This window comes from Cuculus canorus, chromosome 5 (assembly GCF_017976375.1).
Source record: "Cuculus canorus isolate bCucCan1 chromosome 5, bCucCan1.pri, whole genome shotgun sequence".
Classification (NCBI taxonomy): Eukaryota; Metazoa; Chordata; class Aves; order Cuculiformes; family Cuculidae; genus Cuculus; species Cuculus canorus.
In genome coordinates, this window is record NC_071405.1 from 45,664,399 (window position 1) to 45,677,268 (window position 12,870).

Sequence of the window (12,870 nt, forward strand, 5' to 3'; positions counted from 1 at the left end):
TTTCTGCATGTGTGTTTTCCTCATTTCGGAAAGTAAATCATGTTAGGGTGCACTCGGTGCTCTGTAGCTATATGCTATGCTTTCTAGTTGATCACTATTTCTGTTTCCAGCAGAAAGGTTACTATTGAGCATACACCATCTAGGCCAAGATGGCAAGTACGGGTTTACTGCTATTACAGTATATCTTAGATATATGCTGATTAAAATCTTTGAGTGTGGAAGGGCTTAATGTTTAGTCTTCGAAGACAGGTACTGAATTATGCAACTACTTCTATATGGTTTTTGCTGTCTGAAAAACAAGCCATTTCATTAAATCAATCCTGTAAAATAAAATTGAAGTTATGACAAAGGTAATGTTGTAGTTAGAATTAAGCTGCATTAATTATACAACTACAGCTAGCCAAGCAAATAATAGAGATGATCAACTCACTTGTCTGAGCTCCTAAAACACTTTGTAATGGTACAGTAATAGGTTGATCTTAAAAAATTTATTTGATTTTTCATTGATGACAGTTTTCCAGAAGAATATACAAGTATATTGCATGCCTAATGTAAAAGGAAAGTTTGGAGATGAGTTTTCCGCTATTTATTTTGATCTCTTTAAGGTTGTTATTGTGTTTTTAAATTCTATTTTGTATTAAAGCTTGGTCAAGGGGCACAGTCTGACTTCGGTGTTAGGATCACAGCCTTTTGTTTTCTTCCCCAGCTGTTTCTTCTGAAATTGAGCATATGTCGTGTAGTTTCTCTTGATATACAGTAAATTAAACAAGTTAATCTTATTGTTTAAAGAGTTTATTTTTCTCCCCTTTTCTTTAGGGTTCGCTTAAGTCCTGCAGCTCGCAACATTCTAGAGACGCATGGACTAGATCCAAGCAATATTACACCTTCTGGGCCTCGAGGAATCTTCACTAAAGAGTATGTAGATATTTCAGCAGGGCTGCAACCACATATTGCCTTATTGCTTCCTTTGAACCTAGAGAAATTTCAATGAACTTGAGCAGTCTGTTTATTTAAAATAAAATAGCTTTTTGTTCCAGTTTTTACTCTGGAGGAATGGCTTGATTTAATTTGAAAAACCTGTTAAGAAGATATGGAGAATATGTTAGGAAATAATGTAAGAAGTGTTTAATTAGGAAAAAAACACTTTAATTTTATATCCCATTTGAGGTGTGTGGTACTCCTTGTCATGTTTCCTGCAACTCAGCATAATGGTGGCTGTCAACTCATAGGCACCACTGTTAGCTGGCATTGTGGATCTCAAGAATTTTGTTCCTCAGAAATGTCAGAATTTATTTTTTTCCCTTTTTTATTTGGCTGGGAGATCAATGAAGTGAAATGATAAGAAATTCAGATTTGTGTTTTTCTCTGTTTTTCCCCATCTTTGTTTACAAGCTTATGGGGGTTTTATGATCAAACTTCTAAAAGTATTACTATACTTTCTGAGTCTGCTGTGTTTTCAGAACACACTTTTCTGAAGTCTTTGGCTGAGTTGAGATAAAATAAGGATAAAGGTATACTACCCTCTGTACCAGCAAATTCTCAGAGATAGTATGTTTTCTTTCTTAAATCTATAAGCGTAATCATAGTTTGTGCTGTGTTGCTGGGCTATGGCAAGTGGAAACCCTCTAGGACTTTGAGCTACCTAATTAACATTCCCTAGTTGTCAAGGAGATGTAGTTGACTTTTCTGTAGCTATGAGAATTATTTAACAAAATCTTTTTTTTCAAAACTGCTTTCTTCTCTACAGAATATTTGACTCTGAAATGTCATTTTAAGATACAGATTGTCTGGGTTTTTTTAAGCATTCTTTTAAAATTGTTAAATTTTTGGATGCCTACTGGCTTTGCTATTATGTGCAGTTTGAAATAAAATATTTGCAGAATTTTGTAGAGAGTTGCTACAGAAATATTTATGATATATTTCTTTTGCTAACCTGAAGTTGCTGTTAAAATATGCTTTATAGCAGAGTGACTCCTGTTTTCTTTTCCAAGTAGACTAGTGATTTTATCCTTTGAGGGAGTGTTGCAAATTCACTTTCACTTTTACACTCTGAATTTCCTAATTGAATAGGGCTCATGCTTACCAGATTACAAGACAAAGAAAGATACTGAGTTACATACACAAGCAAGAGTCTTTCCCTCCTGTTTCTGTCTTTAAATTCAATTCACTCTAAAACTTCTAATAGCAATAGGAGCTTTCACTTAATAGCTGTCTATCATAATCTACTCCCTTAGTAGGATGATACTTCATTTCTCTCATATATCTGTGCAAGGCTGAATTACTGTTTTCTTCTACCCGCTTGCTTTTTTTTTTATAGACTGGCAGCTTGGTTTTGGTTTTAAGCAATATCAGAAAATTGATGTGCCTGTACAAAGTAACTCAAAACTACTGTCAGATTGCACTGTGTTCCTAGTCATTATCTCACATACTGTGTTTGGGGGAGCCATGTTAAAATTGTTGATTGTATCAGACTACTTCTGCCCTTTTTCAACCTATTTACTAGTGATCTAGGGATTTATGAATTTATTTTAAAAGGCGAAGGAGGGTGGGAGGGAGCTAGTTACCAATAATATAATAATTATGTTTTTTGAGGCCGTGTTCATCTCATCTACTATCCTACCAGCTGTCACTAAGTTACTGTAATTTGGGATCTCAGAGCTGCTCAGGTATTAGCATTTTCAGCTTGCAAAGAAGGCACAAGGTGTTTTCTAGAGAGTCATTTCTTGTGTATGTATTTATTGAGTGCAGACTTAGTGCTGCATGTAATTTGTCAGCTGCACTCAGATGACCTGTCTTAGGACTGCCAAGTTAAAACCCTTAAGTTATTTTTGGTAGCTTCTAATATGTTAATCTTAATTGTTTTCCCCAATGTAATAGTTATGTTAAATACCGAACTCTTATTTTTAAAAGATATTTCAGCTAACATGCTGCTTCAGGAAAATAAGTAAAAACTTTACTAATGACAACTTTACATCCTGAGCTCGGTCTTTTTTTTAAAAAAAAAAAAAAGATATCATTTTCTGAAGTATGTATTGAAGCTAAAGATAAATTAAAGCAAGTCAGCAATCAGTAAAAGGTATTATTTAGAACATACAGAACTTTTCAGTTTTCAAGTTTTCGTTCTGAAGCTAGGAAGAAATTAGAATGCGTGATGTTCTGATATTTTGTCCTTTCTACACAAACTTAATAACACAAACTATTGACTGTCACTCAAGAATAGACTCGTTCAAGTAGTAATCTAATGAAATTAGATAGCTTTGTTTAGTGTTTATGGCCTATGTTTCAAATCCATGGTATGGTTGTTAGTCTCATTTTTACACTTATTTTTATTTTGTCTGCCAGCTTCTGCACATGAAGTTTTATTGCATAAACTTACAAAGCTCTTCTAACCTATTGCTGGTATAGGAGCGTTTACAAATGCAAACCAGAAATTTTACTGTATCTTACTTGTCACGTCTAGCAGTGGTGGCATAAATGCAGTCTGTTCTGTTTAGCCTTGTAGGTGCTAACCTTTAGCATGTTGCTTTATACATACAATGCACCTTGAGTAGATGTAGTATTATAGCTTAAATATGGGAGTTGTGTCTGTCATAGTGTGCCCACAAAAGGGAAGTTTTGTGCTGGTAGTTATGTCATTATAAAGACCCTGGGAGAATGCTTATAGAGTAGACAAGGTTCAGCTACACCTGGGACTGTTACATGTTACTTGTTTTTTGGTTCTGGTTCTTCAGTGTGGTGCTTCAAATTGCTTATGAAGTATGGGTTTGTATACTATCTAGACGTGGTTTTGCATATGTACATTAAAGGTAGGGAGAAATTAATGATGAATGTACTTCTCAATTTTCTGTGAGCACTAATTAATTACATTAAATTCAAATGATAACAAATATAACGGGTGAAACAGTTTTAATTGAGGCTTTATAGCCCGAGTAAGTGCACTCTGTCTTATTTAGAAGCATTGTTAGCGCAACTCAAAATTACTTTCTACACTGTGATGAATGTTATGCTTCTCTAAAATAAATGTTTTCTGCTACTGCATATTCAAACCCTTTTATTCACAGAAGTTAATGAGAATTTACCTAAAAGGTACAACAAGAGAAACACAAAAGTCATTCAGTTAGTAATAACCGCCTTCTTAATTTTCAGTTGGACAAGAGAAATTTAAATGACAGAAGTGGCTAATTAAAATAAGTGATGGAATAATAGTAATTTTTTACATAGTTTTTGTTGTCCGTATTTCACTGTTTTTAATCACCAGGGATGCTCTCAAACTTCTGCAAGAGAAGCAGAAGAGCAAACCCAGTGAATTGAAACCTGTGGCTTCTCCAGCTCCTCCTCAGCCTACTGTGGTGCCTTCTGCTTTGCAAACAACAGCTGTGACTTCTGCTTATCCAAGGCCAGCAGTTCCACCAGTTTCTACACCAGGACAACCTCCTGCAGAGGTAGTGTCTCTGATAAGTCCTCAATGTTGCTACAGTTAAATACTGCCATGGCTACTTAAGTAGCTTTATGAGATTTGCAGAACTGGAAGGGTGAAGGAACTAAGGCCACTCAGATGCCAAGCCCGGTCATGTGCAGTTTTTAGAATGTTTGAATGATTCTAAAGCAGTGTAATTCAAACTGCAGAGCTCTCGAAATTATGCTGTGTACATTGCTTGCCAATTTGAAGCCATGAAAAAATTTACATTGCAGACTTCGGGAAGTAGAAAGTCAGAGAGGCATGAGATTTACTTCAGTCCCCAAAGGAGATGATGCCAGTAGTTTGGAAATCAAAAATACAAGTCCTTCAATCCCTGTAAGATCAGTATGTTAGGGTGTATTTCCAGACCTGAAGAAACTTCAATCCTGATTTATTTTTACTGTACTTCATTTGTTTGCTTTCCTGAAATATAACTATATTGAAATGTCCATTAATAAGTTGTCAAGAAGTGAGAAAGGAATAGGTTTAGTGGTTTCTTTGAAAAGTAATTTTGCAAACTAGCACCTAAATTCAGTTTGCATATGGTTTTAAAATGTTAAATAACAGAAATCAGTTTTTTAAAGAATAAATGCCTGTGTCAAAATGCACATTAGGAGAAACAGAAAATCTTTTTTGTGAAAAACGGGGAAACACCTTTCTTGTTCTAGAATTAAATTTTAAGTATCTTCACAGGCGGATGTCTACAACGTAGCTACAATTCATATAATGCTACTGCTTTTGCACTATAGAAAGCACCAAACAAAGCACAGAAAGTGCAGACTTTAAATATTTTTCGATTACAGGAAAAAAATGTTTCTATGATTACAACAGAACATACATATTGCTATTTGTTTTGTGTTGAGTATGACTCAGTATGTAATACACATGCTAGAGATTAGATATACAAAATGTTCTACAGAATCACTGTTTTCTTGCCTTCTGTAGTCACTGATATTTCAAAAAATTTCTTGACAGCTAACTTGCTTTTATGAAAAAGTTGGGGGGAAAAAGATACACAATAAAGCCTGAAAAAGCAGTAGCTGACTTATTGTAATGACTATTATCATTTTAATGGAACAAAGTATACTCTGAGCAATGTGCCACGTCTGGCAGATGAAGCAGTGCTTATATGCTGAGCTGAGAATTAATACCTGGCTATTTGGAATTTTTTTATAAGCAGTTTGCTAGAATAGTAGGATTTATTCTATACTGTAAAGTGAAACTACCTTCTACAAAATCTGTTATGTTGATCCAGGTTAAGTGGAATAGACTAGAACGCTCAGTGGTCTCAATTGTATTCATTTCAGTAGTTGGAATATATCACTTTTTGTTATCTAGGGGATGTTTGAAGTGAGCAGGAGTCACTGATGATAACACATCAATGCTGGAGTCCTGTTTCAGCAAAGAAGGGGTATGTTTGCACTATTGATGTTTAATATCCAGCAAATTATTTATTTCAGGGCACATTCACAGAAATCCCAGCCAGCAACATCCGAAGAGTTATTGCTAAGAGATTAACAGAGTCTAAAACTACTATACCTCATGCATATGCTGCTGCTGACTGTGACATTGATGCTATTTTGAAATTAAGAAAAGAATTGGCCAAAGGTTAGTAAATGAACTGATTTACTATTACATGTGGTTGTTTATATAAAATCTTGCCCAGGAGGACTAGATTTTCATATAGACAGAACACTGTGCATTCAGTTAATCTGTTTTGATATTCTGTATATTGGACTCAAGCTGTAGACGTGTGAATTATTGAATTGGACAACTTGCACCTCTGTTTCCTGTGTCTTGATATTTTGCTAACAAACACAACACTCTGTAGACAACTTTTTAACTGTTTAATACAGTGCTGTACATTGCAAAGTAGTTTTTTTCCTTTCCATCCAGATGCAGCAATATTTAGGTTTTTGATGGTTCAAATCTCAGATTATTCATATGAAAATATTAGAGGAAGTTTCAATTTAAATTGCATTCAAGTGCTCTCCTTCTAGGTATAATGTTAAAATTTAGTTTTGTGGTAAAAATTTAGAGAGCGGTAACTTTTTAATTTACTGGAAAAGGAAAGCTAATGCAGCCTTTCAAATTCTGGATCAGAATGGCTTTATTCATGGTGAGGAAAGAAAGAGAGTTTTTTAGCAAATGCCACCCAGTGCATGGTAGATGCTTCTTGAAGGCAAAGTAATGGTTAATGTGCAAAGTTAATGTGCAGGAAGCTGGATTCTTTCAATGAAACTTACATGTATGCTTAAAGCTATATTAAGTTGTTGGAATAGAAATCTGTCCCAAAGAAAATTGGATTATTTCAAGATATACTTTGAGAATTGGATTAAAAGGCGTAAAACTCAGTATATGATATCCGACACAAGAAAACCCTGAGAATGACCCCATAGCTCGGAAACCAAAAATGGGAAGAGAGGAGCAAGGAGATGGTTATTGAACATGTTCTAACATGTCACAGGGAGACAAGGCTCAACTCAATCACGTAAATCAGTATGACTGGTGGACATGTGTTCGAACATGAAAGAAAGAAAGAAAACAGACGTTTTCTTACCCTTGATCAGAAAATGTCAGTGTGGAAGAGTGGACAGTGAGTTAACATCAAAACAAGATGCCAGCCCACAGTGCTTTATCTGTGATGAAGGTTTTAGCAAATAACTACCTCTTCCCAAAAATCAAATTGTTGCTTAAGCAAACCCGGTTTTGTCAGTAGAAGATGTGAAAGCAAAATGACAAGAATCCTTAACAACCTTGCAGAAAATGATCTGCAGAATTGCTTTGAATGTTGAGCACATTGTAAGCAACTGTGTGTCAACTGAGAAGGGGAACTATTTTGAAGGTGATTGTATTGATTTTCATAATATGTTAAGAGAATTACAGGCACAGTATTGAGGTTTTGTGTGTTAGACCTCATATATGTGTACATCCCAATTTTCATAATGGGACCACTGTGTCTTATTTATACGCAAATGTTTATGTACAAGATGAAGAAATTAAATTTTCCCTTTTTGTCTCAGCTTATATTCACGGGAGTGATTTATTTAGAAAAAGTTCTTGAAGTTTAAGGTCATAAACAAAGATGGCTTTGCTTTTGCTAAAAACAGCTGAGTGTCTTTTGCAAAAGGATGGTTTAATAGTTTCAAAATTAGCTTTGCAGACTAGAATTTTCTTTCCCAAATCTAAGTTCAACAGAGTCTGTATGGCATGCATTTAAGAAAAGGAGGATTTCTTACTAGAATGCTCTTCGGGCAGGTGCTTCATTTTCCTGCAAAATATCACAAAAATATTGTTTGCTTAGTGTCTTTTTGTTTAAGTATTTCTACCTAATTAAATAAAAAATTAAATGGAAATTTTTATTACTTTAACATTATAGTAATTTAAATGAATTTTATTGTATTTAGAAATGTTTGGTCAACGTTCTAATTTTATTGTTGCCTGCAGGAATTGGCTCTAACTTCATAGTTCATGAACCGAAACCTGTGGAGTCAGTTTAGGAAGTATTCATGTAATCATAGAATCACCACGTTGGAAGAGACCTCTTGGATCATTCATATCTGCCACTAGACCATGTCCCTGAGCACCTCATCTACCTGTCTTTTAAATACCTCCAGGGATGGTGACTCAACCACCTCCCTGGGCAGCCTGTTCCAGTGCTCGATAAACCTTTCTGTGAAAATTTTTTCTCTATATATCCAATCTGAACCTCTGCTGGCGCAGCTTGAGGCCATTCCACCTTGTCCTGTTCCCTGTTACTTGGGAGAAGAGGCCAGCACCCTCCTCTCTACAACCTTCTAACAGGTAGTTGTAGAGAGCAATAAGGTCTCCCCTCAGCCTCCTCTTCTCCAGGCTAAACAACCCCACTTCCCTCAGCTGCTCCTCATAAGACTTGTTCTCCAGCCCCCTCACCAGCTTCATTGCTCTTCTCTGGACACGTTCCAGAGCCTCAACATCCTTCTTGTAGCGAGGGGCCCAGGCTGAACACAGTATTCGAGGTGCGGTCTCGCCAGCGCTGAGTACAGGGGCAGAATAACCTCCCTGGACCTGCTGGTGACCCCATTTCTGATACAAGCCAACATACCATTGGCCTTCTTGGCCACCTGGGCACACTGCTGGCTCGTGTTCAGTCACTGTCAATCAACACCCCCACGTCCTTCTCCTCCAGGCAGCTTTCTCGCCACTCTTAACTAGTCTGTAACACTGCATAGGGTTGTTGTGCCCCAAGTGCAGGACCTGGCATTTGGCCTTGTTAAACCTCATGCCATTGGTCTCTGCCCAGCAGGCTGGACTGATCCCTTTGGAGAGCCTCCCTACCCTCAAGCAGATTGACATTTCCTCCCAGCTTAGTGTCATCTCGACTACTGGATGGGGGAAAGGCTGTGGATGTAGTCTTCTTGGACTTCAGTAAAGCCTTTGACACAGTTTCTCACAGCATTCTGCTTCAGAAACTGTCAGCCTCTGGCCTGGACAGGTGCACACTCTCCTCGGTTGAAAACTGGTTGGATGGCCGGGCTCAGAGAGTGGTGGTCAATGGAGTTAACTCCAGCTGGAGGCCAGTCACAAGTGGAGTTCCTCAGGGCTCAGTACTGGGTCCAGCCCTGTTCAATGTCTTTATCAATGACCTGGATGAAGGCATTGAGTGCATCCTCAGCAAGTTTGCAGATGACACTAAGCTGGGAGGAAGTGTCGATCTGCTGGAGGGTAGGGAGGCTCTGCAAAGGGATCTGAACAGGCTGGACTGCTGGGCCGAGACCAATGGCATGAGGTTTAACAAGGCCAAATGCCGGGTCCTGCACTTGGGGCACAACAACCCTATGCAGTGCTACAGACTGGGGGAAGAATGGCTGGAGAGCTGCACGGAAGAGAAGAACCTGGGGGTGCTGGTTGACAGCCGACTGAACATGAGCCAGCAGTGTGCCCAGGTGGCCAAGAAGGCCAATGGCATCTTGGCTTGTATCAGAAATGGGGTCACCAGCAGGTCCAGGGAGGTTATTCTCCCTCTGTACTCAGCACTGGTGAGACCGCACCTTGAATACTGTGTTCAGTTCTGGACCCCTCACCACAAGAAGGATGTTGAGGCTCTGGAGCGTGTACAGAGAAGAGCAACAAAGCTGGTGAGGGGGCTGGAGAACAAGTCTTACGAGGAGTGGCTGAGAGAGCTGTGGTTGTTTAGCCTGGAGAAGAGGAGGCTGAGGGGAGACCTTATTACTCTCTACAACTACCTGAAAGGAGGTTGTGGAGCGGAGGGAGCTGGCCTCTTCTCCCAAGTGACAGGGGACAGGACAAGAGGGAATGGCCTGAAGCTCTGTCAGGGGAGGTTCAGGTTGGATATCAGAAAAAAATTCTTCACAGTAAGAGTCATTAGGCACTGGAACAGGCTGCCCAGGGAGGTGGTCGAGTCGCCTTCCCTGGAGGTGTTTAAGGAACGGGTAGATGAAGTGCTTAGGGACATGGTTTAGGGAGTGTTAGGAATGGTTGGACTCGATGATCCAATGGGTCCTTTCCAACCTTGTGATTCTGTGTGTGATTCTGTGTGATCTGCAAACTTGCTTTCTTTTTTTTTTTCATTAGCTGGCTTGCCCTTCAGCAAAGACGACACCAACACAGTGCAATCTATTTATAAATATCAGTGTCAGAAATATGGAAAAAAATTTTCATAAAGCTTTGACACCTGTAAGTTAATTTGATCCAGCATGATTTACAGCTGAATAGGTCAGACTCATATTAATCTAGTCCTTCTTGCTCTTCTGTAACTCACCTTAAGTTAGAGGATTTCCTAAAAATTTTATCTTTTGACGAGGTGATATTTAAGCATAGGGAAAACTTTGGTTTGTAATGTTGGGGTTTTTTCCATCACACTTATAAGGCTGTTTTCCATTAAATACACATCTTGAACAACAATCTAAGGACTGTAATGAAATAAGATCAGAAAGAGAATTGTAAAGCGCTTGCACTATACTACTATTTTTCTCAATGAGGTCATATCTCAGTCTGGTACGCTGTGGGAAAATTTAATGAATTCACTGTCCTTTTTCAGTCACAGCCTTCATCTTCACTTATCTCCTAAGCTATTTGTAGAGGTTATAAATGTTACGAGATAATTTTCTTCACAGAAAAGCTGGATTAAACATTTGAACATCTGCGCTGCATGTTTCTGCGTCTTCATTCCCTCTGACACCAAAACATGAGTTACTTTATGCTGTTCCAATCCAGTGAAGCATTTTGACATCAGACCTGTAAAACAGTTATAAAAGCACAATTAAGGAGATGTTACAAGGTAGGGAGCTTGTTTATGGGTCTCTATCTAATTCTAATGCATTGCGGCTGTACAGGAAGAGTAGCCTTCAGGAAATCTATCTTGTTTAAGACAGAACTTGATAACTTAGTCAAGATCATGTAGTATGATTGACCACAGTATCTGTAAATGATTCTTCTGGTCTTAAATTTCTATAAAACATGGAATATTCTTCAGTAAGAATAATATTTATTTCTAGTGTCTGAGATTAGCAGTGTTGTTTATTGAGTTGACAATATCTTATCTCTGCCTAAACTGACATGACATCTGTTACGGTTTATCTGCTGGAAATTGGTTGAGATTGGTTGATGTCTGCTTAACCAGATGCAGCCAAATGAATTGGACATAGCTTTTAAAATTAATTTTCATTCTTTTAGAGGAGAGATTTTTTTAAATCAAATTGGGAAAATACTGGTTACTTTTTCTTCTGATAGACTTGGCTAATTATGCTGATGAAAGAATCATTTCTTTGCTTACAAAACCTGACTTTTCAAACCTATGAAGCCTGTACACTATTCTAGGCACACAGATTAATATCTGCCACTTACAAATTTAATTTTCATTCATCATTCACTGCATTTTATGAAATCCCATTTTCCACACTGTTCAGGCTGCATGAGCAAATAATGAAGTACTGTTTGCTGAAGGAGATATGCATGCATATATAGCCTGGCACTAAGTCTGTTACTTGGGTAAAAAATTCTGAAGGCCCGTTATTGTATAATAAGGAGAAATGGTACTTTTTTTTTCCTACTATACTTATTTTTTTAAAAAAAAAAAAGACAAAAGATTGTTTCTAAAGACATTTCTGGGAATTCCTCTTGTGTAGACAGCTGTAGGTACATAAATATTCTCACATGGATTCTGTTTGGTGTTGTTCAATTAATACAATTAATATTGTATGCTGTCTTAGATGTTAGGACAGTAATGAAAAGAGAATATTTCTAGGTCTAAGACAGTGATTTGTGACACTTCAAATTTTGTTCTAAATTTCATCATTGCTGTCATGGTTTCAAAGCTTATAGGTTCAGATTCAAATGATAGTTTTCTGAAGCCATGTGAACTCTGCACTCAGTGGAGCGTAGCAAGATAGTTTTACTGTTACTGATCGAGAAACCAAGTGTTTTCTCCTCCTTTATTAAGCATTTATACAATAGCATGAAAGCTGGGGACAGACACCTATTGTGATGTTCTAGTTTGAGCTAAAGTGGAATGAATTTTAAAACTTTTCAGCCAAACCTTATCTAAGTAGCTTTGTTTTCTGAAAGTTAACTGCATGTTTTTCAGACAGTGTTGCTCTCTAGAAGTGATAACATAGGGCAGGCATTGGTATGCAGAAAGGCTATCGCTTATACGTCTTTCTGTGGAAACCATGGCCATCCTTGAGCTTGTGGAATGTTCTAAGTGAAAGGAGCAAAAAAGGTCACACCTGCAGCGAGAAGCAGACAGGACAGGTGACCCAAAACTGACTAACAGAGTATTCCATTCTATATATGTCATACTCTGTATAAAATTGAGGGATCATGAGTGTCAACCACTCTTCTTTGATGACCAGCATCCAATAAGGACCTTGTCTGTCTTACCTTGTCTGTCCTTTTGCCTCTGATCCCAGATCTGTGCATTCCTGAATTCAGTTCTTAAGTCCTGTTCCCTCCTCCTGCCAAGTCCAGCAGGGACCTTTTCCCTGTGCCTTACTTTTGCAACATCACTGGTGATGTAGTCACAGGGCAGGGAAGTGCGATCTTGTATATTTGCATATATATTTTATTATTTTCTTATTAATAGTATTTTCTTTACTATTATTGTTTCATTAAAGCTGTTTTAGTTTCCAACCCCACAAGTCTCTCTGATTTCCCTTTCCCCTCCCCTGCAGGAAGAGAATGGGGACTACCACAACTGCTCACATTTAGCTGCCAGTCAAGCCAGGCTAGGTCTAAACTGAGACATGCTGACAGTGCTGTGACTTCATGCAATCTGCACAAATTAGGTCCAGTTCTAAAAGATGCTGCATGTTCTAAGATTTAACTGAAGTCTGTTGAACCTAGAGACTTGTTTACAGAATCAGGCCGCAGCTATTGTCAGACTTGTACAAGCCAGTTAGAGGGGTCTGAAC

General features: G+C 37.9%; 1 protein-coding gene across 3 annotated transcripts in view; it reads left to right on the forward strand.

Moving 5' to 3' along the window:
• The window catches only part of PDHX (pyruvate dehydrogenase complex component X), a 56,380-nt gene that overhangs the window by 19,377 nt on the left and 24,133 nt on the right, over positions 1–12,870 (forward strand). For all 3 annotated transcript variants that reach the window (XM_054067681.1, XM_054067680.1, XM_009571947.2), the window contains exons 5-7: positions 817–915; positions 4,259–4,442; positions 5,920–6,067. In XM_054067681.1, the coding sequence (XP_053923656.1) occupies positions 817–915; positions 4,259–4,442; positions 5,920–6,067 (431 nt within the window). The remainder of the gene's footprint in view (positions 1–816; positions 916–4,258; positions 4,443–5,919; positions 6,068–12,870) is intronic.